The sequence below is a fragment of the Epinephelus fuscoguttatus genome, linkage group LG10 (genome assembly GCF_011397635.1).
Source record: "Epinephelus fuscoguttatus linkage group LG10, E.fuscoguttatus.final_Chr_v1".
Classification (NCBI taxonomy): Eukaryota; Metazoa; Chordata; class Actinopteri; order Perciformes; family Serranidae; genus Epinephelus; species Epinephelus fuscoguttatus.
Window position 1 is genome coordinate 13,729,226 of NC_064761.1, and position 27,653 is coordinate 13,756,878.

Below are 27,653 nucleotides of genomic sequence, written 5' to 3' on the forward strand. Positions count from 1 at the left end.
GTCTGTTTTTTGCTTATTCCACTGGATTAACTAAAAACAGACATTTATATTTACACTGATCAAGGTCCACTACTTTATTCTGAAGTTTTCAACAGCATTTCATGGTCTTCAGCACTGGGTGGAGTTTTCTCAGTTTGTTATGGGACTGTGGATGTTGAAACTTTCCATTATTCATTATTCATACATACACATATACACATTCATACCGTATTATATGATCCTGAAAGTGTTTAGAATAATTCACCATTTAAACATCTACAGCTCTATAACTGAGCACCACCAATTAAAGGAATAGTTCACCCCCCAAATGACCATTTGAAGATTAATTACTTACCCCGTGTTACAGTGAATTCAGAAAGAAAACTTTGTTTTTCTTGGGTGCGTTCACAGCTAACGAAGCATCCAAAAGTGGAGAAAATTTTTGATGAATTGAAGTAAACGGGGTCCACATTTAACAACAGTAAAACTGTATCAAAACATCCATTAACAAACTCTGACACAACTCGTCGAGTATAATCCAAAACTCATTTAACTGGTCATATGCTCAGTGCTTCCCAAACACATGCATTTCTGGTAAAACCTGACCATTTAAAACACTTCGGCATAAACAGGCATGGATGAGTAGCGCGCCTGTGCTGTTTATGTGAAAGCGTTTTTAATAGTCAGATTTTAATGAAATTGCATGTGTTTGGGAAGTACTGAGCATATGACTGGGTAAATAAGACTTGCATTATACTGCTAAGTTGTGTGAGACTTTGTAAACTGATGTTTTAATATAGTTTTTTTTTTTTACCAAACTCGTTTTCTATGACTTCAATTCATCACAAGTTTTCTCCACTTTTGGATTCTTCTTTCACTGTGGAGGCATGCAAGAAAAGCATTTTTTTCCTGAATTCAGAATAACACAGGGTGAATAACTGATATAAAAATGATCATTTGGGGGGGTGAGGATTCTTTTAAGACTGTGTGATATGCTCCAAAACATTGGAACAAGTGAGTTGGTTGTCCTTGAGTTTAGATAGATTTGTTAGATAAGCCTCTGTTCTGCTATGTAGTTCTTAGGTGCTCAGACCAGCACATAAGCAGTGTAGCTACATGTAAAAATCTTAAAAGAATAAACTTAAAGCCTAAAAGATTCTTGGCTTTGCTGTTATGATGAATGGATTTATATTCTACCTTTCGGGACAGAGCCCTTAATAGGTGGCCTTTTATTCATCCATTCACACACACTCCCACACCAGAGGTGGCGGAGCTGCCATGCAAGGTGCTGGCCTGCTCATCCAGAGTAACTTGGGATTCGGTGTCTTGCTCAAGGACACTTTGACACGTGGACCGCCGCTCTCATGTGCACAAAGAATGAGTGAAACATGTATTGATCACCACTGAAGTGTATCTGCACTATCAGACGGGTGACTGAAAGCTGAAACACATCTGGTACACTGCAGAGAAAATAGAGCCCCTGCTACATGTCAGAACCGAGGACCTTGTGGTAAAAGTTGCTTTGGTTACTGATGATTGTGTGTCTATTTATGTTTGTCTGTCTGTCATGTAGGATGAGTTCCATCCGTTCATTGAGGCTCTGCTGCCCCAGGTCCGTGCCTTTGCCTACACATGGTTCAACCTCCAGGCCAGGAAAAGGAAGTACTTCAAAAAACATGAGAAAAGGATGACTAAAGAAGAAGAGAGAGCTGTCAAAGATGAACTGCTGGGGGAGAAGGCAGAGGTGGGATGGTAGAAATAAACCTTTTTTTCCCATACATAAATAACGCATTATTCAGTGCATTAACTCACTCCTTTTACATTATTTTGTTCTCAGGTAAAACAGAAGTGGGCCAGCCGTCTTTTGGCCAAGTTAAGAAAGGACATTAGACCTGAATGCAGAGAAGACTTTGTCCTGTCAATCACTGGGAAGAAAGCTGCATGTTGTGTCCTGTCAAATCCTGACCAGAAAGGCAAAATGAGACGCATAGACTGTCTACGACAAGCTGACAAGGTAAACTAAACAGTACATGTTCAGTTAGAGTAGTTTGTTTGCACTGGCAGTACTGGATGATAAGTAAATGTTGATGACAGAAAAACAAAATGTATTACATTGAAAAAAGCATATGGCCTGCAGGAGAATGTAAAGGGAGCTAAATGTTAGGTCTACATTCTCCTGTGAGATTGAGATTAAAAATGGTTGCATTATCATTGTTTCATCTACAAGATGTTTTTGTGTCATCATGAGACATAAAGGTACACTTTCCCAAACACAGTTATGCCTACCAAAGCCCTGAGAGGCAAGTGAGAAAAAAATTGTAGTGATCCATTTTCTAGGTCTGATCTAAATTGTTTTCTCTGCTTTTTTCATTACTTGAGAACGGGTGAAAACAAGGTTTTTTCCAAGGCAATTCCTTTCTGTCCATCTTTGAAACAGAAAAACAGTTTTTAAATTCAGAACAAAAGTTTTTTGAGTTTTTTTCTAAGTTTTCTTTTCATCTGTGAAAGAAGGTAAAAAAACACATCTGTTTCACAGATGAAAAAAAGAAAGTAACGTAGAAAAATTATCCTAATAAATAGTAAAGTTTTTCAGATTTTTCTTAAAGCACCTTAAGGCTTCAGTACATGTTGCTGTATCTGGGTTTTTTTGTCAGCATTTCCCATCAAACAGTCAGCCATTAGGAGCGATATGTGAGGAGAAGCACAATGATTACTGATTATTTCTCCATAGATCATTTCTTATTAACCAGCTGCAGCTTCTTTCTTCACATTATTCGGCCTCCAAAATGAAAGCAAAGCTTCAATTAAGTCAAATGGGTCATATAAAACCAGTTACAGTTAAATGGAATTCAAGTTCAGCACCATGAGGTGGCAACTAATACTTGTTGAATTTAAATGAAACAGGACACACTTAATCGTAACTTTTACAAAGACATTTAGAGCTTTGTCTGCAGTTATGGTGTGTGTATGGAAAGCAGTGGACTTTAATCATTTATGATACTGATCAATGGTGATGTGTGTCTTGATGTTAAACTGTGAAGCCAATGTGTTGACGATTTGCACACACAAAAACGATGCGAGCACCATTTCCCACACATAAACTGGTATATATAAAAAAAGAATGTGTCACCTCCCCTGTGTCTGAAATGAAAGGGAACCTTGTCTGAAAGTAAAACATGGTATATCAGTACAATCAGCTTGGCTTGACTTGCATTCGTGTTGTTTCTGTGATTAATGATTGTGTTTTGTCTTGTCCAAGGTGTGGAGGTTGGACCTGGTGATGGTCATCTTGTTTAAAGGAATCCCATTGGAAAGCACAGATGGAGAGCGGCTGGTGAAGGGCGGCCAGTGCTCCAATCCAGTCCTCTGTGTCCAGCCTCGACACATCTCTGTCTCTGTCAAAGAGCTTGACCTCTACCTCGCTTACTATGTACAAGAGAGAGGTATGTAACAACACACTCGTTCAAGGCTGTGCAGTATTAAGAGTGTCTTGCATATTTTGTCCTTCATTTGTGAATTGAGATCCAGTATGAACAATGCCAGTGTCAGGCTTAGAATTAGCTTTAAATTTAAAGCACATATTCAATATTTGCAGAAAATGTCTAAATATGAAATAAATATTCGGTAATATTGGATAATGTCACAGTAAAGGCCAACTGCTGCCTTGACATTAGAGTGGATTTATTGTGAGCCACATGCAGGTAGTAGAATGGTGTCACTTTTACACATTAACATTAGTCAAAGCTTTCAGCTGAATGGAGCAAAACAGAAATCCAGTGACAGAGCAGATAAGATGTGTTTGCAGGAGAACACAGTGGCGATTGATCATGTCCCTTGTTTCCATAGTAAAAAATGTAAAGTATTGCTGACTTGGTTGGTCTTACTGTGTTTGATGGTGTAGATGAGAGTATTATGGTTGTGGATGAAATGGTTTGACAAACACAGGTTGTGTGAGGGGTTGAAGCCGAAAGGAAATGGCTTCAAGTGTTTTGTCTTGTGCTGTTTATACGCCATCTCATGTGTGCCTAGTTACTAAATACCTGTGATGTTTTCTGAGTATGAGCATGCACGGGTTTCAGACTCATCTTTATTAAAGATAAAATACTCTAACAGTACTGTAAGCTGAAGTAGTGCATGTACATGTAGTACAGATACACGCAGTATGTAGTGAAGAGTCAGTTTTTCATGAGTGAAGTGAGAGACACTTTCCTCTTGTTAAAAAAAGGTTAGATGGATGGATGGCAGTCTCCATCATACTTTTCGTTGATTGACTCTTCTAATTTCATCAACATTACATGTAATAGCTACATATAATTCCTCTCTCTTTCACACACTGTGTGGTAGACTGTAAGTGTATGTGTGTGTGTCAACAGTGTGAGTGTTGATGTGGGTTCCCACGCTATTTTTAGCTCGGCTGCATCTCTCAGAAACAGTGATGGAAGACCTAGATCTGATTCTCTAACCAGGCTAACTGTGAGGAAGCTAACACCGGAAGAAAAGCAAGTAGAAGCTGTGCTGTTTGTGAGAAAACAGCGTAAATACACTATAAATATATACTATCACCATTTCCTGCATCACCACACCACATCACACCTGTGCTCAGTGAAATTCTGCCCCCTCTTTGTCTTACGATGATATTTGGAAAGTCTTTTTACTTTTTATTTATCTTATGTATGTCATTTGAAAACCATGTTATTTAATGCCTTATATATTTATGACCTAAGATATGAGAAAAGGATCTTAACTTCAGTAAGTAAAGTTTTGGTGTTTAGATGTGTAATAAACAGTCTGGCAGAGTTCCCAACAGAAATGCCAGCAAAGCATTTTGGTGATTTGAAAGTGAAAAGACGGGACAGACCCAACCATCCGATAACGCTGTGGTGGTGTGTGCTGTCCTGTTTGCACTGACCACACTGCTGTCACATTATCTGTGTTACTGCTGAGAAACTGGGGATCTATAGCAGGGGCGATTCTAGGATCAGAGGTTTAGGGGTGCTGAGCACCCAGAGAGCTGCCCGGCCAGGCAAGATAAATTTCACTGTTTTGTACATTTTAATGCAGTTTCATTCCCACATTTGTGAAATAAAAGCACAACACTTTTTGGGAAAGTCTGTGACTAAACCATCAAATCTGTTAAAGGTTATTTAAATGCTGAGTCACAGCAAAAGAGGAATGGATTGGAATCATAAAAGAAACATATCGTAACCCTAATTTCTGGGGGAGGATAACTCATTTTGATACAGCAGCTCCTCAACATACACATAAACAGTATGTATGTTTCTGGAGTAAACCAGCCCCCTATAGTGAGTACCAAAAGTACCAAAAATACTAATAAGAATACTAATAAATAAAGTCCTCTCTCTGCTCCTCTCTCTCTCTTTGCACTGTCAACCAAAAGGCAAATAACCAAACAATGCGTTTTATATCTAATAAGAGATAAACTGATACACTGATCCAACTTACAACATCATTCTAGATAGACAGACCACACACTCTTATCTGAACCTGGCTCTTTTTTTTTTTTTTTCTTTTTCGAAAAAACAGTCTTATATCCATGATGAGGCTGTTTGTCTGTCTGTACGCACACGCACACACACACACACACACACACACACACACACAATAGGAGTTATAATGTTAATGGGCATCCAGTCAGTTAGCTAGTCAGTAGCACCTTGGTTTTAATATTAACACATGCACATGACACAACAAATAGCTTCTCTCATTCCAATTCAAACAGAGGACAGTGGTACTGAAAAAATGTCAGCTAACTCCTACCTAACAACATAAACAGTGACCTATGATTAAATGCAGCAAAAAATGAGGACTGGTAATGATAATAATGTGTTGGTATTGAGTGGTAGAAGTTAGGAAATGTGCCACATATCCTGGTTTCAGCCAGGTACTTACACCACTACTGTATATTGCCCACTGTGGAAAGCAGCGCATTGCTCTGTGCAGATAGAGCGCGGAAAGGTGGGAGGGATGGGGTGGATCAAACCATTTTTGGGGCCACGGGGGGATGGGGTGCTGCTGTATTTTTGTTGTTAAAATATTACGTTTCAACCAAGTACTGTATGGTTTTGACACTTTTCTAGCTTGTTAAAAAAGGACATACAGAAAAAAAATAAATAAATAAAAATCTCTCAAATTTTAGGGGTGCTGGGATTCAATTTAGGGGTGCTTCAGCACCCCCGAAAATGGGCTAGAAATGTCTATGATCTGTAGGCTAAAACCAGAAGTTGTTGGAGAAGTTCAAATTGTCTGTGGAGGGTTTTACAAAGGTGATTAAACCAGCATCTACCTGGTTTGCTTTTGTAAAATATCATGTCACCATGCCTTATTTTCACCACTCTTTAACACTGTACTGTACACTTACTGTACCTTCAGCACGATCAGCAGCTTGGCTTTGAGTTTGTCTACGCTTACAACAGAGAGGACTTCCATGACACCTCTTTTTCCTCTCCTTAATCTTAAGTCTTGCCTTCATTTCTCTGACTTCTCGCCTCTGCTCTCCCTTACGCTCTCATTTTCCCAAACAAACTCTCCCCATCATCTGACCTCTCTTTTCCTCTTCCAACTTTTCCATGTGGAACAAAAAAGGCAAAAGATATGTATGACACTTTTCAGAGTGAGGGGGGAGGTGTGTGTGTAGGGGGATCCCTGTCTGTGGTGTCAAATGTCGGTCTGGTCGACCACTGACTACTGGTCCATGACCTTTGACCTTCTCCCAGTGGATGCTGTGACTGGTTGTGCTCTAGTGTTCACAGACAGATGATGTTGTCTGCTTCTGGTGCTGTGCTTTCACATTAATAATGTTGATCCATACCTGAATACGCCTGCATCATCATCTACATGACTGACTCCCATTAAATACCAGTTCACTTTTGGATTGTGGTACAGTTGTTTTTTACATCCGCTTCAAACCGTACCCAAGTACACATGAACTGTACTTTGAGAGCTGGTTCGTCAATCTGTGCTTGAGTCTGGCACATGAATTTGTGTTTCCTAGGATAGCGAAGGCATTAACTACCCAACTCTGTCTTCCTCTGCCTCCGATTGGCTTACCCTGACATTCTCACCCTAATCCTAACCAATCTCATTCATCTCGCTTAAACCCTAGCAATTCAACCAATGCAACCAATGAATGCAACGAGTACTAGCCAGTCAGAGGGAGAGGCAGGCGGTTTGTGCTTTCAGTATTCTAAGAAACACAAATTTGTATCCGGTACATACCGTTCACACTAATCAAATGAACTGGAGGTCAAGTGTACTCTGATGTGGGTCAGGGTCCCTTTTATGCAAGCCTCCTCAGTCTCTTTTCTAGGGTCCTTGCTGCTTACATGTGATGTCATAATAATGTCATCCACTACTCCAGTCTCCCTCTCAGAGGGTCCTGTCTTTGGGCTTTGCCAGCAGAGATCTCAAGGTTTTGAATGGTTTGTGGTGAGTGCTGACTCCTTGTGATTTACAGACTACAGCTAGATGTTCTGACAGCCCAGCCATGCAAGAGAGTCTTACTATGATACTTTTGGTGGTCCCTGTTGAATTTTAATGGTTTGCAGGAATTGACAGTTACTATTGGTAAATAGCATCACTAGCAAAATATGAAAGCATTCCCCAGATTGAGCTTTTGGTGGTTCGTCTTACTATATTTGCATTTCTTTCAGCGCTGTTTCTGCAGTTTTTGTGGCTTCCTCTTGAATGCATTTTGCTTCTGGTCTGGCACCAGTTTTGTTGCCTTTTTACAAAGTCCCAACCTTACATGCGTGCTGTGCCCAGGAACCTCTAAAACATAGTAAAATAAAAAGAAGAGAAAATACAGGCAGTGTCAGGGTCTCTGCAGATAAATACACCACCACACTGGTGGCTCATAAGTGATGATTTAAAGGAATGAATTTTGTATGAATCTATATGTGGTTTTTTTCTGCACAGTATAAACTGCCTGTTCGAGTCTGCAGGAAAGGTGGAGTTCTCATCATCCACTCCTTGTGTCTGTAAGCCCCTCTATCTCTCCTCATCACTGATAAAATGTTGTGCTCTGTGCAAGAGGTTTCTCATCGCTCATCTTTTATGTTGTCAGTGGTGGTTAGAGTTCAGTTTGAGATACTGGGTTTCCTGTACACTGGTTTTTATGCTCATATCAGTGTTTGCAGGTATCTCAAAACAGTTTTACATTTCTTCTTGCTTACTGGTGAGCCTAGTGTGTGGATTGAGCATAAAAGTTTGTTCTTGAGGGCCTGTGATGACACCTGAGGTGGACTTAGAGCTCATATTATCTCATTACACGTACTGTTCAAAATATATTTGGATTATTGCATCCATTTGTTTGACATCAACAAGCTGATACATTTCATTACTTTGGGGAGTCATTTGCATTTTTGATCAGTTAGCCTATAAACACTATGTTATGGATTTAAACACTCTGATAATCCCCCTTGTTTTAAAGCTTGTTGTAGTCCTGTCAGTCTGATATACTAGTTGTGTCATTGCCTGAGGAAGAAGGGCAGTTACAGAAACTAGAGAGAAAGTATTACACATTATACACTGTGGTTATTGAATCAAGGGCATTTGAGGATAAATTCTCCATTCCACATCACAGGAGCAAAAACAAGAGGAAAGGCAGTGGAGCACATGACAGGAGGAGTGCACAAAAAAGGAGGAGAAGAAGGAGTTGAAATATAACAGAGGGAAGGAGGCATAAGGATACCTTTTAAGAGGTTTCAAGGAAATGTTTGACGTTTGATGAAGTTTGCCTGATCTTAGTAGAGAAGAATGGAGAACTAGTCATACTGCAGATGGGACAAGGTTTAGTGTAGTGTAACTCTTATTCAGACTGCTTTATAGTTTAACTGAACATCCATTACTCAGTCTGACATGTCTTCTTTTGGCTGCATTGGACTCAGGACACGAACCACAGTGCCAAAGTCCACCAACCACCTCCCCTACAGTTTCCGTGTGGTACAAAAATGTTGCACTTTTTTTTGGCTGGAAATCACATTGCCAGTGAATAAATCCATAAAGCCATTAAATTTCTTCAAAAATGTGGCATAAACCATTTAGTAGATGATAATTGAGTTTTAAAAGGGGACAGGTTTGCTTGATTATCACTTTCACAGATACTTTAGCATATTGTATAATTGCTTGGATTTAACAAGATTTAATATTTAAACTTTTGTTAGCAGCTGCTAGAAGCTGCAATATTCATCATATCGTGCAATATGGAAATGTTGGATAGAGGAAAACAATATACGTGCATTTTTTCCACTAAGACTCATAATTAGTCCAAAAGGGTTCCTCCTTTGGGGAGCATGAATGTGCTCAGGAAATGCCATGGGCGTCTGCACATTAGATTATGAGATATTTTGGTCAGAAGGTGGTGACAGAAGAAAGCTGATGAAATGTTTAAGGATGCATTGTTTATGGAGAAGAAGAGATTTATGCTGTTCCTGAGGCTTTATGAGTACTTTATAAAAGTACAGGCACATCCATCTGGTAGGTGTTGAGATACTTTAAGTCTGCATCAAAGTGGTGAACTGACTGACAGACATTTCCACCCTTAAGGCCAACTTAACTGGCCCTGTAGCTAAAGAATGTCCTGATGGTGGTGCTATAGAAAGACCAGGGGATAGACAAAGACATCAGGATTCATCAAAATGGGAACAGGAGTATCCCATGATGAAGTTTAGCCCCAACCACATGGCTTAACAAAAGGTCAGAGATTCATTGGGAAATGGGAATCATCCACTCTGAGCCACAAGTATTCACACCAAATCTGAAATAACATGGAGAATTTCTAAGAAGCTACTTTCTGTCATGATGAGTGGCTCTAACAGATTCTCAAAGTGCTGTGGATGGTTTTGAATCATACTCAGAGCTGCTGCTAGCTGAGAACTTCTGAACTGAGTTCTTCTTTCCCATTGGTCAGTTGAAACCATTTGTATAAATATGTTTAATGCAGCTACGAGCTGAGTCCAAAAACAACTGAAAGAACGCAGTGTTCACATCTGGTTTTTATATTGTGGCTTCAGGAGCTGTAGGAGTCTCATTCACTAACACAATGAAGCAGCAGTTTGATGGGACGGAGCAGAGCGGACACAACAGCACCAGTGACTAGTGACACCAGTTCTCTGCAGCAGTAAATAAAATAACTACTGACTGCAGAATAAACATGATCAACAGCCAGCCAGGGGAAGAGTGGAGGTTTCTCAGCAGGATGTATTGAGGGCCAGCTCTGACTCACAGTGGTATCACAGTGTCAGGGCTGTGGTTTTAGTATTGTGCTTGTAGAGACAGCTGTAACTCAGCAACACACACTCTCAAAGAGTGCTCTGAAAGTCATAGTGTTTCTAACGGCACTAATGCAGTAAACTCAAAATGTGCAGACAAGTCTTTTTTTCACAACACAGTAGTAGTAATTTATATCAGTTGTTATTCCAAAAGGAATGGACCTAATAAAGAATATATAACAAGGCATCAAATTAAAAGTAAAACCAAAGGAAAAGAGAAAATATAAACTGAAAAGGTGTTGGCTGAAGCTTAAGCTTGTTATATCTACCCTTTTTACTGAGCATATTCTCATGAGTAGCTTATTCACTACTAGGGTTAGGTTATACAAAACAAAATAACACAAAAAAACAAAGAAACAACAACAAAGCAAAACCAATATAACCAGAAACAATAGCAAAATTACAAAACATTTTATGCACAATAATAACCAAACCCCAGTTTTATATTTGTTTACCACCTTATTTTGAAACTTTTTTATTTACAAAGTCAACTACACTCTTTTTTTCTTTGTAAAACTGCTTTTTTGTGTGCTTTTACCAGTTTAAATCACAGGGTCTGTTTGTTTAGGAAAGGTGGGGACCTCTGTGGATAATTTGACTCCCTGTAAAAACCTCCTGAACGTCAGAGAAAAAAGATGAGCACACATTAGCCAGCACTGGGCTAGCAGCCTGTCTGTGACAAGCCAAACACCATCACTGATTTGTAAATTGAAACTGCTTTATTCAGTGTTTTTACCGGTTTAAATCAGCAGGTCCATTTGTATTAGAGAGGAAGAGACCTCTGCGGTTAATTCGGCTCCCAATAAAAACCTCCATAACAATAAACACTGAGGGATCACTAACCAGGAGTTCATGCTTGGCACACAAGAAAAGATTCAGCTGGTTGCAATCTGCAGTCCACACTGCTGGATGCCACCAAATCTTACACACTGCTCCTTTAACATTAACTAGATCACAAAATTTTAAAACATGTAATTCAATTATAAAAGCATTGGTTCATAGTAATTCAGTGGATTTACATTTCTTATGGTTTTCTTGTGGAGCATGATTGTTTCCGTTCCCCCATGCAGTAGGTAATGTATGGAACTCTGAGAACACAATTCAGTATACACGATATCTTTAGTTTTATTGCTTTTTTTTTTTTGGACGATTTTGTTTTTACATTATTTATGTGTGGTTTCCAATGGGCTGGTGTGGTATCAAGGTATTATGGTATACCAGGGCATTTAGAAATCCTTAAGGTTTGATTACAAAACAGTAAAATACATACAGATCGAATAGTCAAATACAGATGCTCTTTTTTCTACTAAACTGATATGGACATGCTGTATCGAAGTGATGTAGTGCACAGTTGGTGCCACCAGAGGTCAGTCTCTACTGGTGCAACAAGCAGCTGAGCTGAGAAAGATGGCGACTGCGAGTGGTGAGGATGACGTTACAGAACTGGGGAAAAAGAAAATGCCTCTGCCCATGTTTGGGAGTATTGCCACATACTGAATAACCTTATCTTGAGATGAGTTCATTGAGCTACAATCTGTTCCTTATTCAATGGGCCATAAGTATTTAAACCCGGCAAGAATTTGCTAAAAAGGCTAATGGTATATTAGAAACACAGCATTGTAGGCTAGACAACAACGTACATGCTACAATGACTTCTATCACAGTAGTATTTTTTTTTTTTTTTTTACCACAGATACCAACGTATACAATATATACCCTGGTAAAATGTCAGGAAGGTATGAAGATATGAAAAACTAGATAACGCCCAGGCCAAGTTTCCAATATAATTTATGATCAGTTATCACACCCAGAAATTTATTTGCACTCATTCTATTTCATCATCATTTATCATAATTTTTACTCATTTATCGATTTCCAAATGTTATAAAACTTGTTTCAATTAAATTATAGTATTACAGTAATTTATTAATATCAAACCATTTCTTCAAGACATTAAATAACAGCAATAAAATAATTATAATAACAGTAATGTTATTGTTGGTAACAGTCAGCATGTGATGTGAATCAACTACTTGACCTGAAAGCACACTGGAGACATTGCTGGATTGTACATCTCCAAAAACTGAATAAAGGCTTGTCGCATGTTTATTTTGTGGATTGTAGGCCAGATCTCAAATACTTTTGTGGAATACAAAGTTGCAGTATTTTCTGTTGATGTGTTTAAAAAAAATTCATGTGGCTGGGCAGCCTGATTTTACACAAGTAGAGCTACACAAATACTTTCCAGTGTTAAAAATGACTTCAACTCAAGTTTTGCCAGAACAACAGTGTAATCTTGCACAGCTATAACTGAATGGAGTACTTAGATACGAGACCTTACTGAACCAACAGTGTAATGATGATTGGCTCTGGATTTGAAACAGTGTTCACACACATTCCCTGAACATGCTCGTGTCATTCTGTAATTCAGTGATTCAGTGGTGAAAGCCAGTAAACTTGAAGCTTGACTCATGACAGCACATATTGTATCTGCAGGATTTGCAAATTTGAGATTTGTGCTGTTGTAAGCGTGGTTGGTAGTTCAAGTACTTGTTTTGCAATCTGTTGACACAACTACTCACACATTAGTCATGTACTGGTGCATTTGATTTGGTTTAGGCTTTTCTCACTGGAGACCTTATAACGTGATACAACTGAAACTAGTCACATTAATGATGAGTTTTGTTCCATTCAAGTGTCCCAGTAAGAAACCAGTGAGCCAGCCTGCTCATAACCTGGAACACATTACTGAAAGTAGCCATTACTAATGTTTTTACAAAAGTTAGTTACAGCTGTGTGACAAGTCAAAATGTCCACCATGAAAATGAGTCACAGCAGTAAAATGTGTTAGTATGCCCTGCCCTCTACTGGCATAAAACGTGTGCAACACTTCATTAGCGGGACAGAACCTGAAGGATACGAAGACCAGACAATGTCAAACAAGATCCCCAAACACCAAAAACACCAGTGACTGATTCTTCATCAGCTTGGTCTCTTCATCTCGAAGCCGCCACTGCCTGCTGCTGCACTGTCACTGTTACCACTCCTTAACCAACCAACCAGTTGCTATCTGGCTGTGTTGTAGAAACAGTGTTTAATGATTTTCAAAGGCTCCAGATGGACTCAAACTGGTACACTGTGGTCCTTTGGTTCACATCCTAGACCATGATACACCTGAATGCCCCATGAGACAGCAATGATACCAAAGTATGTTTCAGACAAACTGGTTAGACTTGTAACCAGCTAAGAGAAACCCTGATGGATTGGGGACAGTGGTTGGATCCAGAGAAAGAGTTCATCACCCTTGCTTGCCTGTTCACATCGATCAGCTGGTAACTGACTTCTTTCTCAACAATGACCAGGGTCGGACCAGGGGTTATCTGACCTATATTCAACCCTTCTTTAGTCATTTCAAACCAAGCCAGCCCACTCGGGTTAATCCCTGGTCTGACAATTAAGATACAACCTGAGTCACAACCCAGGAGCGATGCATACTAGTCACTTCATAGGCTGGCGTTTACATGTTATAATTAGAACTAGTTTTTTGTACTTAAATTCCTCCTTGCACAGTATATTAGTACATCACAACAATAAACACTGTCAACTGATTTGGCCTGTAATGTTATGATTACTTGAAGTGTACTTCTTTTTGAGTACCTTCAACTTGTTTGTGACCTGTTTCTCTGTACGGTTTGTTATGTTCATTTTCCCTCACTGTCCCGGTCATCGCTGCTTAATCTCTTCCTCATCACAGATGCCCGATAGCTCCTGCACCTCGAAGTCTTGCCACATCTCCATGTTGCTCAAATGGTAGCTTTAGCAGAAAACGTTCCTGCTGCCACTATACCATTACTTGCTCCACTGAACTGTGACAGTTACGTCATGACTGTGCATCCTCCATTTGCAGCCAGTGACATCATTTGTCCTGTCCTGGTTGATAGCCACCCCGGTGGTGTGTGATTCACATTGATGTTAACCCCTGTCAAACCCTTGTCTGACCCACCTTTCATCCCAGGTTGCAAACTCTTTTGAACACAAAATCAATGCTGGTTGAGCCCGCGGTGTGATGGGGGTATATGTCTCGTTAACATTGTCCTGATTTATTAATAAATAATCAAATCTCTCTCTTCTCTCTCCAGAGGCAGAGCAGAGCAGTAGTCCCAGTCGTACAGGAGTGGGTTCTGATCAGGAGGACAGTCGAACCGCCACCATGGGTAATGTAAAGGATCTTCTATTCATTCATCTTCTAACTGCTTCATCCTCTTGAGGGTCGCGGGGGTGGGGGGGGGGGCTGGAGCCTATCCCAGCTGACATCGGGCGAGAGGCAGGGTACACCCTGGACAGGTCGCCAGACTATCGAAGGGCTCCGCACAGAAGGGCTCCCACACCCGGGATCGAACCAGCAACCCTCTTGCTGTGAGGCGACAGTGCTAACCACCACACCACCGTGCCACCCAGGATCTTCTATAATAGGATCATATTCTGATTACATAAGAAGATGCACTTTGTTTCACATTACTGTGTGATGTACATGCACATGCACAAGGTTGAACATTTTTGCCTGTGCGTAAGCCATTTACTGTCTGTTAATTGTCTTTATCGGTTTTTTCAATAATACGAACAAATGCGATAAATACCTATTACATAAATGGGCCATCAACTTGGTTTGATGTGATGGATGAAATGAATACCAAGTCCCTAAGGATATACAAACCATTTAGCATCATTGTATGGCAAATTGTATGATTGAACATCTAATGATACTGCTCGAGACTCCACACACACACACACACACACACACACACACACACACACACACACACTCAGCATTAGTGTCTAAATGCTGTGTGTTTGTTTCTACAGATGGTCCAGAGTTCCAGGAGAGTTTTGTGACATCAGGAGTTTTCAGTGTCACTGAGCTGGTCCAGGTCTCAAGAAGTAAGTCCAGTTTACCATTAGCTTTAGCCTTTACCCAACCTACCACCACCACTGATTGTAAGTTGAGTAAGTGAGTTTCAGATACATTTAGCGTGTCGGGTGATATATGTTTAGAGGTGGCCAGGTGAGCATTGATAGCACAGCTCTATGTTATATCAGATTTGTAAAATATAAGTTTCCCAGTCATACTAAGGACTCAGATGTCGATGTGAACATTTTCAAGTCAGAAACTGGTTACGGACATTTGACATGAACATTGCTCAACATTCATGGATTATTTTGGAGGGAAATTGCTCCTTGGACCTGTCGAGGGAAAGATTACAGTGATATGCATAAACACAAATTTGGCGCAATGTCAGCTGTGTTGTTCCCCTCACCTCAGTGAATGTAAATTGAATACACAGTGAGGAAGATGGGCTTGCACCAAACAAAAATGTTATTGGAACCAAATCATTGTTACCATGGTGTTTTTGACAGGTTGAAATTGAAAGCCAAGTGAAGTCCTTGATTTCTGACTGCTCATTTGTGGGATTTGTCTACTGCATACTAAAGTAAACTAATCAGATGTGTCTTAGTGTTTTACATCTGAATGTGATCATCTGGGGTATCAGCCTTTGTCTGCCTGCTGCTCTGAACTGTAAGATGCACTGCTCCCTGCTGCTCTACAACCCGTATATTTGTCATCAGGATAATGAACAACTGATCTGCTTCACACTTTTACAATAAGGGAGAAAATAAAGAAAATGCCATGCAGCTTATTAGGATGTCTGATGAGCATTATGTGTTATGTGACAGTTTCAGTTAACTTAGCTCAATGATAGAAGCACAAATACTGAGAGTCTGATATTCAATATTTTCAATAGTTCATATGTGTGTTTGTGTGTGTGTTTGTGTGTGTGTGTGTGTGTGTGTGTGTGTGTGTGTGTGTGTGTGTGTGTAGCTCCAGTAGTCACAGGAGTAGGACCCAGTTTCTCTATGGGGGAGCTCCAGGGTCATCTGGCCTACGACCTCAACCAGTCTGTCAACCAGCCAGTCAGCCTCAGACGATCACTGGCCAGCACCTCATCCAGCGGGTAATCACACACACAACTACCTTGTACTAACGTTTACCATCAGAACATCAGAAGGTACATAACCGGCTTTGTTAATTAATCCTAACCCTTTCCCCAGTTCCAAGTTTAAAAATTATGACTGTCAGCCCTTACCATGACTACTATGCTTAGTTACACCCAAGACCCTTGAACGTCCTTTTAAGGAAGTTAGGCCAGCCAAAATCCAAAATCTCCTAATCTGGCAAAGAAATTCTCTCACTGTGTGTCCCATTATAAGGATTCCATTCCTTCCAAGTCTGTGTTTTTAAACCAAATATGACATGACAATTGACAAGGATGTCCCTGTCCAAAGGTTCCACAAATGCAGCTTTGTTTTTTCCAAAATAGGGAAGACATTATTGATGTGTCGTTTACAGTCTTCACAATCTAAAACCCATTGTGTCCCAATCACTAAGGAGTGGGAATGGACTGAAGAGGTAATGCAAATCCTCAACAGTGTGCAGGCAGCATCCTAACAGGGAGGATACCCTGAAATAAGACGAAGGTGGTGGTTGGTTGTTTGGTTGGATGATGGATGGATGGATGGATGGATGGATGGATGGATGGGGTTCACTTGGAATCAATTCAGCTGAACAAAGATGGGTTTTTTGGTAAGGATAAGTGTTAAGATTAGACCTACGAAGGAGATAGTCAAAGATAATTAAAGAAAATTACATGTAGTTTCATCTGACTCTTGATTTTGTAAACTGTTGCTGAGTTTCTCCATTTGTAAAACTTACAGTGGCAAAGTGTTTTTGTCATTAGCTACACAGATGTTTTCTTGCCTGTTATGCAATTATTAGTGTTATTAAACTTGTGGTAAAATGGTAGCAGAACTGCAGCAGAGGTGCGTCAGTGATGATCAGCTGAAGCAGTGATTATCTGGGGTCAAGACCTGTACATGTGCTTTTGAGCAGGTAGTCATGTTCCGTGCAGTTAGCAGCTCTTCTCGTGCATAAAATGGAGGACATTGTGATATATAAATCTCCCATGCATTAAAAAACACATATGTAGTAAATACTTATTATTCTGTGCTTACTCATGTGGTAGTGGTTGTTATCAAACAAGACACTGTTACCCATTCTGTTACATTCATATGAAGCTATCCTGCATTATCAGTTGGTGTTGGACGATCCCAATGCAGTTCAGAACAGTCACAGCTGAGTACTGTGATGCTCATATTATGTAAGGTAAAGGTGTGGTGGTGGTGGATAGCCATGTAAACCACTGACAATGTACGCTCAGTTAGTGTACTGCTAATGCTGAAATGTCCAAGGTGACAGAATTCGCAATGCTTACACGTTGACTATTGTAGCATTAGCTAAAACCACAGGGATATAGCTATATCCATGCCATGGGTACAGTCATAAACACAGCCACAATCACACCCATAGCTACAGTCTGTCCCAGTAACAGTCAAACAGCAGCCAGTCATACCACAGTGTGGGGGACTAACAAGCCTTAACTATTATGCTGTCTTAACTTTTGTGCCAATGAATGCACTTACAACTAAGTTACCTACCATGACCATAGCATAGCCAGGCCAGCCCACAGTCCTGTAGCTGCTGTTCAGAAGGGATGGTAGAAAGCAAACATCGTAGAAAAAAAATCCCAGTTTTCAATAATCACTTTGCTGCCACTGGCAATTTCTTTCAACCTTGTTAAAGTGACAGATTTGATACATTAGGGTCAGTTAACTGATCATACTAAGTTCTAATCAGCTTGTGAAACAGCCATGATGTCATCACGGGTAATCACCATTCGAAGACTACACATTTATATCAAGTCTGTGTTACAAACTGACATTGTGAAAGATGGGTTGTGTTTGGAAGATGCTGACTTAATGGAAAATGTAGGATTCTTTCTTTAAGGCTGTTTTGGCTTGTTTATAATCTGTCTTTTGGGATTCCACCACCGTTATTGAAGTGTAACACTCAAGTGCTGGAGGGACTCCTTTTTTAAAATAAGTGTATTAGGTTAAACAACTCCGAAGCTTTATTTATGGGCTGTTTCAAACTTGACAACATAAACATTCAAAAGTGGTCCCATTGTATTTCCTAATGGATTGTTTGCTAATGCAGTATCTGAGAAGAAGTAAGCCGTGACCAAAGCTATTGCTCTGGGAACAGAATGGCAATGAAACAATCTATAGACAATGTTCTTTGTGCATAGATGTCAACTTTTTTTAATATACATCTGTATTCAGGCTTACTGAAGGCTGTGGTTCACTCTTTACTCTCCACATTTTTTCTTGTCCTGTAGTTGCCAAAGCCCTTTCAGCCACTGACGCCAACAAAACTACTTAAAAAGACACTTTGGACGTGTATTTTATAGCTGTCTGCTTTCATCGCTTCGCACAGTGCACCGTGAAACCATGAACCTAGATGTCTGAGTGTCTGTATGTGTGTCTGCAGGAGTAAGCGTCATAAGTCTGGCTCTATGGAGGAAGAGGCTGACAGTCCAGGAGGGGAGTATTACCACTCACCTTCCTCTCCTGCCAGCAGCTCCAGGAACTGGACTGATGACATGGAAGGAGGTAACAGAACAAGAAAAGGACTCATATTGTCCAGTGTCTGAACTGGAAGACATATTAGCATTAATCACTAAATCATGAGCGTAACTAAATATGGTATTCACATACTGAAAGCATTGTCTCCCACGTTTGACACCCTCTCTATGGTAACAGGGTTGCAGGACAGAGTATGTCATAGCTAAGTTAGCATGCCATTGTATCACTAGCATGTGGTAGAAAAATGTTACAGTGTGCTTTGGTATAATTTATATATAGTTTCCAGCATAATGTGTTATCTATTAATACTTCAAGAATTTAATTTCGGATTTTAACTTTTACTTCATCTATCATAAAGTTCTTGTTTGAGTTTGTCACATGATTCCCAAAGATTATAAATGTTGTTTGATTTATATTCATTGTTAGTCAGACCAACTCTTTAGCCTTTTCATTTCTTTATCTATTATATCCAAAAGTTGTTTCAAATACTTACCACAACAAAATGCATGCCTGTCATCTGCAAATAATATAGTTTTTAGTATTTTGGAAACCTCACATATATTTATATACAAAATAAACAACAGTGGTCCCAACACTGAGCCCTGGGGAATCCCATAAGTAACATACAGTAGATGTAATTTCAAGTTATTTATTTGGACATACTGATGTCTGAGCTGTTCTCCAGGTAGCTGCTTAACCAAGAGAGTGCTACCACTTAATTTCCTTAATAATAAGTCAGGGTGAAGAGTGTCAAATGTTTTTTTTTCTAGATCTTGGAATACCCCTAATGCATAGTCTTTATTTTTATGGCAGTTGTTATTTCTTCCACAGTTTCCATGAGTGTAAACAAAGTTGTCATTCCATCTCTAAACCCATGTTGCAGTTCACACTGTAGATTGTTTTGTGATAAATCCATCTACTCCTTTTAGAATTATATTGTTTTCCAGTATTTAGTAACTGTGGAGGCAAGAGAACAGGTCTGTAATTTGAGAGTGCATGTTTATCTCCACCTTTACTTATTGGCCGACTGTCAAGACTGAATACAAATATGTCTAAGTGGTTTCAGCACACACTCAATAATGTTTTTAATCAAACCTACGATTCCAGTCTACAGATTTCTTAATCTTAAATTACTTGAGTCAGTAATTTCTTTTACCTCTGTTCCCCATATAAACATAGATTAATTTACATTCATAACTTTACTTTTCACATCACCTGTATTACTAGTCCTTAACCAAGCCAGGACCAACACTGACAAAAAAAAAAATTCATCTACAATTAAAGCTAAGTCATTAGTAGCTGTATTATTCTTAGTTGGTTACATCATTAAACATCATCTCATGTGCCAATGCAGAAACAAACATACACAGTACAAATTTGACCTCCCACATTTTTAAAGACACTCACAGAGAGTGTTTCTTTAAGCAAAATCCCTCACTTTACAAACACAGTTTGCAAATCAATTGATATACATTAATAAATGTCTGTGACCACAGACTACTCCACCTACCCAAAGAGTTTGCTTCAGTTTTCATGGATATAAGTAAGGGATAATGCCCAACGAGGTGTCCATTATCAGAAATGAATGGACGACGCGGAGGCGTGAACCATCCGACGCGAAGCGGAGGATAATGCCCTTCGAGGACACTTTGAAGGGCATTATCCCGCTTATACCATGGTCACTTACCAAAGAAACGAATATTAAATCAATTATTTATGCTTTAATGTGTTTTACAGTTAAAATCATGAATTTGTCACAAGCTGAGCGGACTATTTAATCTCTGTAGTTGACAGGCGTTGCTATGGAAACCCGCTGTGGCCGCAGCATAGAGAGGGACTCTGATCAGTGAAGGGAAGTGAGATGATGGATAAACGTTAGCTACGTGATATTATTCAGAAGATGATTATTTCAGAAAGCCAGTGCACTGCTTACCGCTTGTGTGTTACAGACTCTGAGGACGATGCACAAAAAAAACTTGAGATATTACTTTCATGATTCATTGGTGTTCATTTATAGGCCCAAGAAAATTTGTTTCAAATAATAAACATCCAAATAGTAGGCTAGTCAAAATCGTTTTTAATTGCAACAGGTAATTCATAAGCATAGAGCCTAGTCGTCGAGATTAAATCATATAAACACATTAACAAATTAATGATTGTTTTCTATTTAAAATTAAATGCTACATTACCATTAATAGTGACATTTGAAAGTGATATGGGTCTGTCCATCATAGTGGCATTTGAAGGACGGAGATTGACAGATTGAGCACTGCTTGTTGGGACATTTGGAGACGACAAGACGTTGCTCCAGTCTCGTCTCTCCTGCGCTGACGGAGCCCAATAAGCCTGCAGGCTGCTCTCACACCGATGTCCCGTGACGGTCATGATCTGACGAGTTTCCAGGTGTCTCATCTTCTAAATTATTTAATTCTTCCGGTGTCACCTCCTTGTGCCGTTTCTCCCTTTTCTTTTCATTCTGTAACCTCTCTTCTTCTGTATCCCAGTCATCAATTTTACCAAATTCACCACATAACCTAAATTAAATGAAATGATAAAATCACTCATGATGCCCGTTGTAATCAGTTGCCTCTGCGCTGAGTCTCCGTTGCTATGGTTACAAACTAGCAGTTGAGCCAGCGCAATAATTTAGAACCTGTCATTAGGCAATTTGACCGGAACGTCTTTTTAGCTGTCCTATAACACCTTTTAACGGACACCCTACAGCCAATCAGAATTGAGTATTCACCCAGCCCATGGTATAATCAGATATAATCTTTCTGACAGCGAATCAGTCATCACTGACTAACCACACAAAGCTGTCTACCAAACTTCCCAATAATATTCAATACGTTTCATACACCAGAGGTCCCACCATGACATCTCAAAACAGACAGAAAGATCATTTAAAATCTGTCAAGTGTTGCTTCTGTGAAACTCTGGATGGAGCACTGTTTCAAAAAACTGATAAGGTCATTCAGTATTTAACGCAGGTGCATACCTAAAGTTCCGTGTGTAGCTTTGCTTCCCTACCAGAACAGTGAAACTCTACAGCAATAACAACCCTTATTCACAAAAGAAATTCAACTTTCATATCTGGATGAGACAAGGAATAACAGCTTGTTAAAGAAAGGTGAGCTGAGGTCTACAAACAGGAAACTCAATCTACTACAATTCAAGCCAAACTACACAAAAGAGTCTGCCTGTAATACTGACAAATGATGGAGATGGAGGTTAGGGCTGGACAGGGGGATTGGTGTGTTGTCAGCAGGCATGTGGGTGTTGACTTCTATAAAGTGACAGCTCAGCTGCTGGGCATGTACATGAGAGCACACAAGATGCAGCAACAGCAGTGCAGAGTGACCACAACACAGTGACACTGAGTGAGACACCAGCACACAAAGCTCTGGTTCAGCTCAGTGAGTAACAGCTCAGTGTTAGTTTAACTACTGTAGATGATTAATAGTTAAAAAATGGAATGTGTTTGTATCAGGTCACAGGGCAGATGTGTCACCATTGATTAATTAAAATACCCTCCATTCCAAAACAAGACTTAAAGGAATACTTCACCCACAAAATGATAATTTGTATATCAATTACTCACCACGCGTTATGTTGAATTTGTGAAGAAAATTTTGTTTGTCTCCATAGTGACAGAGAGTCCAAAAAAAGCGAAACATTGTTCCTGAATTGAAGTAAATGGGGGCCATGATTAACAACAGCAAAATTATATAAAGATATCTGTAAACAAACTTTTACACAACTTGTGCAGTATAATCCAAGTCTCATGTATTCAAGTGTATGCTCAGTATTTCGCAAACACATGCATTTTAACTATAACATCTTGATTTAAAACACCTCAGTACAAACAGTCTCAGGCACACTGCTCATAGTCAGAAGTGTTTTAAATCATAAGCCTTTACTGAATATGCATGTGTTTGGGAAGTATTGAGCATACGACTAGATAAATGAGACTTGGATTATATTGCATAACTTGTGTGAGAGTTTGTAAACAGATGTTTTGATATAGTTTTGCTGTTGTCAAACTTGGTCCCCATAGACTTTGATACATGAAGAATGTTGCCTTTTTTGGATTCTCATGTTACTGTGGAGTCATGTGAGAAAAACAAAGCTTTCATCACAAATTCAAAGTAACATGTAGTGATTGATTTATAAACAAATGGTCTTGCAGTAAAAGTCTTCTTTTAAGAGCAGTGTCTAGAGAGACAGAGCTGAGTGACAGCTGGACCCAGAGGAGTCTGTCAGAGGCAGGGAGCAGTGCTCTGGCTGGCTCACAGGATGTTGTAGTTCTAACCATGAAACACAGATTCAGGTAGTTACAGCAGAGTGGTTTGGACATTTATAAAGCTCACGAATACATTTTGCCCAACCTGCTAGTTAATAATTTCATGATCTTAAAATTGTCAGGGGTATTAGCAATCGCTGATCATCTCGTCAATCATCAGTAGTCAGTAGTCAATATGATAGTCATCTGGCCTCAGCCCAGTCTGTGTTGTACCAGAGTGATGCTGTGAAGAGGAAGCTTTGGCCCTCGCTTATGGTCTAACATGACTGGAGTTTTCCCAGTCAGGAAGAAGAACCATTATTCATTTAATTAACCCCTACACGGCACCTCAGAGCATGGGCACTAATTTGTCTATAGTTGTGGGAGTTTCCCACTGGGCCACTTTACAATTGTGGTGCAATGCACAGCTGACTGTAGAGCGTGTAGTTGTGACTGACTTGCTTTCAGCACAGTTGATGTGTCATTAGATGGCTATGTGCTGAAGTGGAGCTGCTGTGGTAGTGGAGAAGGCCTCTCACTTTTATGTAATAGGTTTGAAGTTTTAGTGTTAGCATAGCGTGTAGTCTTTTGCTGTGTAGCATAGTCATTTCAAAATAATGCAACTACTTTTCAGTTCTTCCAATATTATGCTTTTGTGTTTTTTTCCTCCAGTTTAACATGTTTTTGTCTGTTTATTGTCCATAATATTTTGTATATTTGAGGTGGGTACTGATCTGAGGCAAAAATCCAGGTTAATTCTTCATTTCAAGTCTTAGGTATCTAGTTGCATTAGATTTACAGCTGCTGTTATGTCGCTCCTTAAACCAACAACTAAACACATGAAAGGGTTCCAGTGCCTTAGCTGCTTGTACCAATAAAGATGTCCGCATGTGTGTTTCTGTTTTTGTGTGTGTTTTAGGTCTGTCTCCTCCAGTAAAGAAGGCAGAGATGGACAGTCCCTCGCCCCAGGAAGACTCACCAAGACTGGGCTCCTTTACTCAGCACCACCGGCCAGTTATAGCTGTTCACAGTGGTCAGTATACCGTATATATAATTAACTCCCAGAAGGATAACACTGAGAACAAAATGTAATTTACTGTGTTGTGTCTTCTCTCCCTCTCGTGTCTCCTTTCTCTTTCTGTCCAGGTCTGTCACGAAGTCCCCACCCCTCGTCATCTATTCATTTCCCGCCTTCGTCCTACTTCCCCCACGGAGCAATCCGCTATCCTCCTCACCTGGCGCAGGACCCCCTAAAAGATCTGGTGTCGCTGGCGTGCGACCCTGCCAATCAAACCCCCAGCTCAGTGAGTACAATCAGAGTAAAGGGTCAGCTTTAAGAAGAATATGTCACAGAACACAACTATTACTTTAGTTGGCTAACTATACTTCAGTCTTTGCAGATAGATCCACCCAACCTCTAGCTATGTATATTAACCAATACTAGCCAGTTGCAGTACCATAGGTGTAAAAGTAGCAGCAATTTAGAACTGCAGATGTAGACACCAACGTGTAACATCTACAGACAAAGAAAGTCAAGTCTGCTACAATTCTGACAGAAGCTCAAATCACAATAAAAGACAATAAAAACCTGTGTTTTGTGCTAACTGACGTAACAACTTAAACTTAAAAACTACAACATATTAGTTGGCAGAACAGGTATCGCTGAACAAATCCTACCTGTAAAATTTCTACAATCAACTAAGCCTGAACAGCACAACCTGATGTCTGTTAGAAAGGTAAAGAAATTACAAAATCATTTGCAAAATCTCAAAAAAGTATTACCTATCTGGAGTGAGATAAGTGAGTTTGTGTGGCATAATAATTTGTTTTTATTATATTTAATTTTAGCCAACAGGCCATGGAAGTTGTAATTGTAAAATCTAAACAAACAGACACAAAGATGGAGAGAAAACAGAAGAAACAGTAATAACAAGAGCAAAGAAATTGCAGCTCATCGCCTGCAGGTGGCTCAGTTATTGTATTAGCAGCAGCTAATATTGTTTTGACTATTGAGGCAACATTAAAATGTTTTTCAGGTTTCCACTGCTGCTGCTATCACTTTCCTTTACGCGGTGCAGATGGGCATTTGTAGAACTAGTCAAAGATCCTACAGCTCCCCCTTGTGGAGAATCTGAGGACTGGCGTTTGTTCCAGAAGTTATGCATAAACAACCACGCAGTGTTAATGCAAGTCAGTAGTAGTACCTGTATGCATGTATGTTCCACTCCCTGTTAGTTCCTGTCTACACATACCAGTAATCATAGTTTAAGGTTCCTTGAGAGTTGCAAACATGATAGAAAACTGTTTAAAAAGGGTTTTCAGCTTGAGAGTGCAAATTATTTCAAACAATGTGTGGGCTGTATAAAGTAAGGCAACAATGACCAACTGTCTAGTTTGTGTTTTTCCTCTTACCCATAGTGTTGTTTATCAGTCTAGACTGTTTTGATGTGAGATACTGAGTGTTGGAGATATCAGCCGTAGAGATGTCTGCCTGCTCTCAAATATAATGGAACTAGATGGCACTCAGCTTGTAGTGCTCAAAGCACCATAAAAAATCCATCTGAAAAACTTAACAGCACTGTCTCTTTTCTAGAGGTTATGACCCAGTTACTCAAGACAAAAGGAAGTATTTTCTTACTGCCGAACTACACCCACCAGCCGTGTCGCAGCACAGAAGTAGGTGTGTATGGACGAGAGGACTATGCTTCTGACAATGCGAGATGTAAACATTAATGGTGAGATACGGTTGGCGGGTGTACTTTGGTAGAAAAAAACATACATGAAACTGCTCAAAACAAGGTCTGTGGATTATCCTGAGAAACTGAATCATGATTTCTGGAAAGAGACATTGCTGCTGAGTTTTTCAAATGTATTTATTTACTTTTTTTGGCACTTTGAGCACCGCAAGCCAAGTGCCATTTTGTTCCATTATCTTTGAGAGAAGGCAGGCATCTGTACAGCCTTTTGGGATGAACTGTACCTTTAAAGTATAGCAGCATTGCAACCCATGTAAAATATATGTTTGTTGTCTGTCTTTCTAATTTTTTTTTCAGTTGAATGGCAGCAACCAGGTTAAAGTGCCCAGTCACTACATCTCCTCCCAGATGTTGGCACCTCCTGGACCAGCACCCTCCTTGGCTCCTCCCCCCTCGTCCCTCCCGAGGCCGACACTGTCTGCAGAGTCAAAGGCCACTACCACCTCCTCTGATGGGGGAGCAAACTCCCCCACATCACCCAGTAAGTGGTCAAAACTAACTTCTGTTGGTATTGATATATTGATGTGTGGCATCCTTTATTTTCTACATACAAGCACAGAAAATGTTGAAATGGAGGTGCAGAGATAAGATAACACAAAGGGTTTACTGGTGTAAAAGCTCCTGGGGGGTATTCCAGACTGACAAACTGAGAGGAGCATGCACACACAATGTGTTTGTGTCTACATTTTAAATGGAAATAAATATTTATACAAATTTATACTTTATATTAAACATAGTAAATCTTTGGGCCAAATTTTAATGAAAATGTAATAGTCTATTACTTAAAATATTATAATCTTTAAGATGCCTTGCGTTACTAATGGAAAATAGGTCAAACCAACTTATGGGAAATTAAAAAAGAAATGCAATAAAATGTTTTGTTTGTAACTTTAGAGTTATCAGTAGAAACTGAGCGAGTCACAATCCATTAAAATATTCCCAACAACCCACTGGACATCACAAACCACTAAGAACATATCTCACCTTGCGGTTAGAGAAAGAGAGATCAGGACTGGGTGGCAGGTCCAGCAGCTCAGAGTGGAGGACATGGAGGTGGAGGCAGTGTTAGAGGTCCACGTTAGAGGACGCGGACAGATGTTATTACTTAGATGGCAGATCAGAAGACAGATCAGTGCAGTTGCTGCCTGTAGTGATTTCACAGTGACTGAAGATTTGTTGACACAAACCACAACCTTCTCATCTTGTTAATTACAAAATAATACGTATGATATAAAATAATTTGCTCTAGTTTTCTTTAATTCTTCTGTTACAGACATATGTATTTTTTTTTACAGTAGTTCAGAATTCTAGATATCTTTGAGTGGCTTCTTGCATATCCATCCTCTGTCGACATGTCTCCTTCTATAATTTAAAGATGAATGCATAGAAACAGAAGCCTCTGTAAACCTGGAGTGTTGGTTTTTCAAGGAGAACTGTTCCTTTCCATTTACAGTGCAGTGTTCCTCTTACTAAGCCCAGACGCAGCCGACAGATAAAACAGAGCTTAGATAAGTGCTGAGCAGCATTATCAGGATTTATGTTTACATTCACATTCTACACAGGTTCAGTATCACTGTAAGTGCTGCAAAGCATTGTGAATAGCTTTTATCTCTATTAAGATTAAATCAGGGAAGGAATGTTGTTTTGTACAATATAAAGACTTATGATAAAAGGCTCTCTTTGTGTTTCCACTGTTCACAAACAGCCGAGTGCGTCATTACAACTCAGATATGTCATATAAATATAATTATGCACATTTCTTAAGTTCATTCTTGGCCTTGGAAAGAGCAGCTGACAAAGCAGCCCAAC

General features: G+C 39.7%; 1 protein-coding gene across 4 annotated transcripts in view; it reads left to right on the plus strand.

Annotated features, from left to right (window-relative positions):
- nfic (nuclear factor I/C) overlaps window positions 1-27,653 on the plus strand; it is a 55,974-nt gene that overhangs the window by 12,835 nt on the left and 15,486 nt on the right. For all 4 annotated transcript variants that reach the window (XM_049589066.1, XM_049589069.1, XM_049589067.1 and 1 more), the window contains exons 2-11: window positions 1,553-1,723; window positions 1,817-1,993; window positions 3,239-3,422; window positions 14,408-14,482; window positions 15,132-15,206; window positions 16,147-16,279; window positions 18,712-18,833; window positions 24,008-24,121; window positions 24,235-24,392; window positions 26,142-26,325. In XM_049589066.1, the coding sequence (XP_049445023.1) occupies window positions 1,553-1,723; window positions 1,817-1,993; window positions 3,239-3,422; window positions 14,408-14,482; window positions 15,132-15,206; window positions 16,147-16,279; window positions 18,712-18,833; window positions 24,008-24,121; window positions 24,235-24,392; window positions 26,142-26,325 (1,393 nt within the window). The remainder of the gene's footprint in view (window positions 1-1,552; window positions 1,724-1,816; window positions 1,994-3,238; window positions 3,423-14,407; window positions 14,483-15,131; window positions 15,207-16,146; window positions 16,280-18,711; window positions 18,834-24,007; window positions 24,122-24,234; window positions 24,393-26,141; window positions 26,326-27,653) is intronic.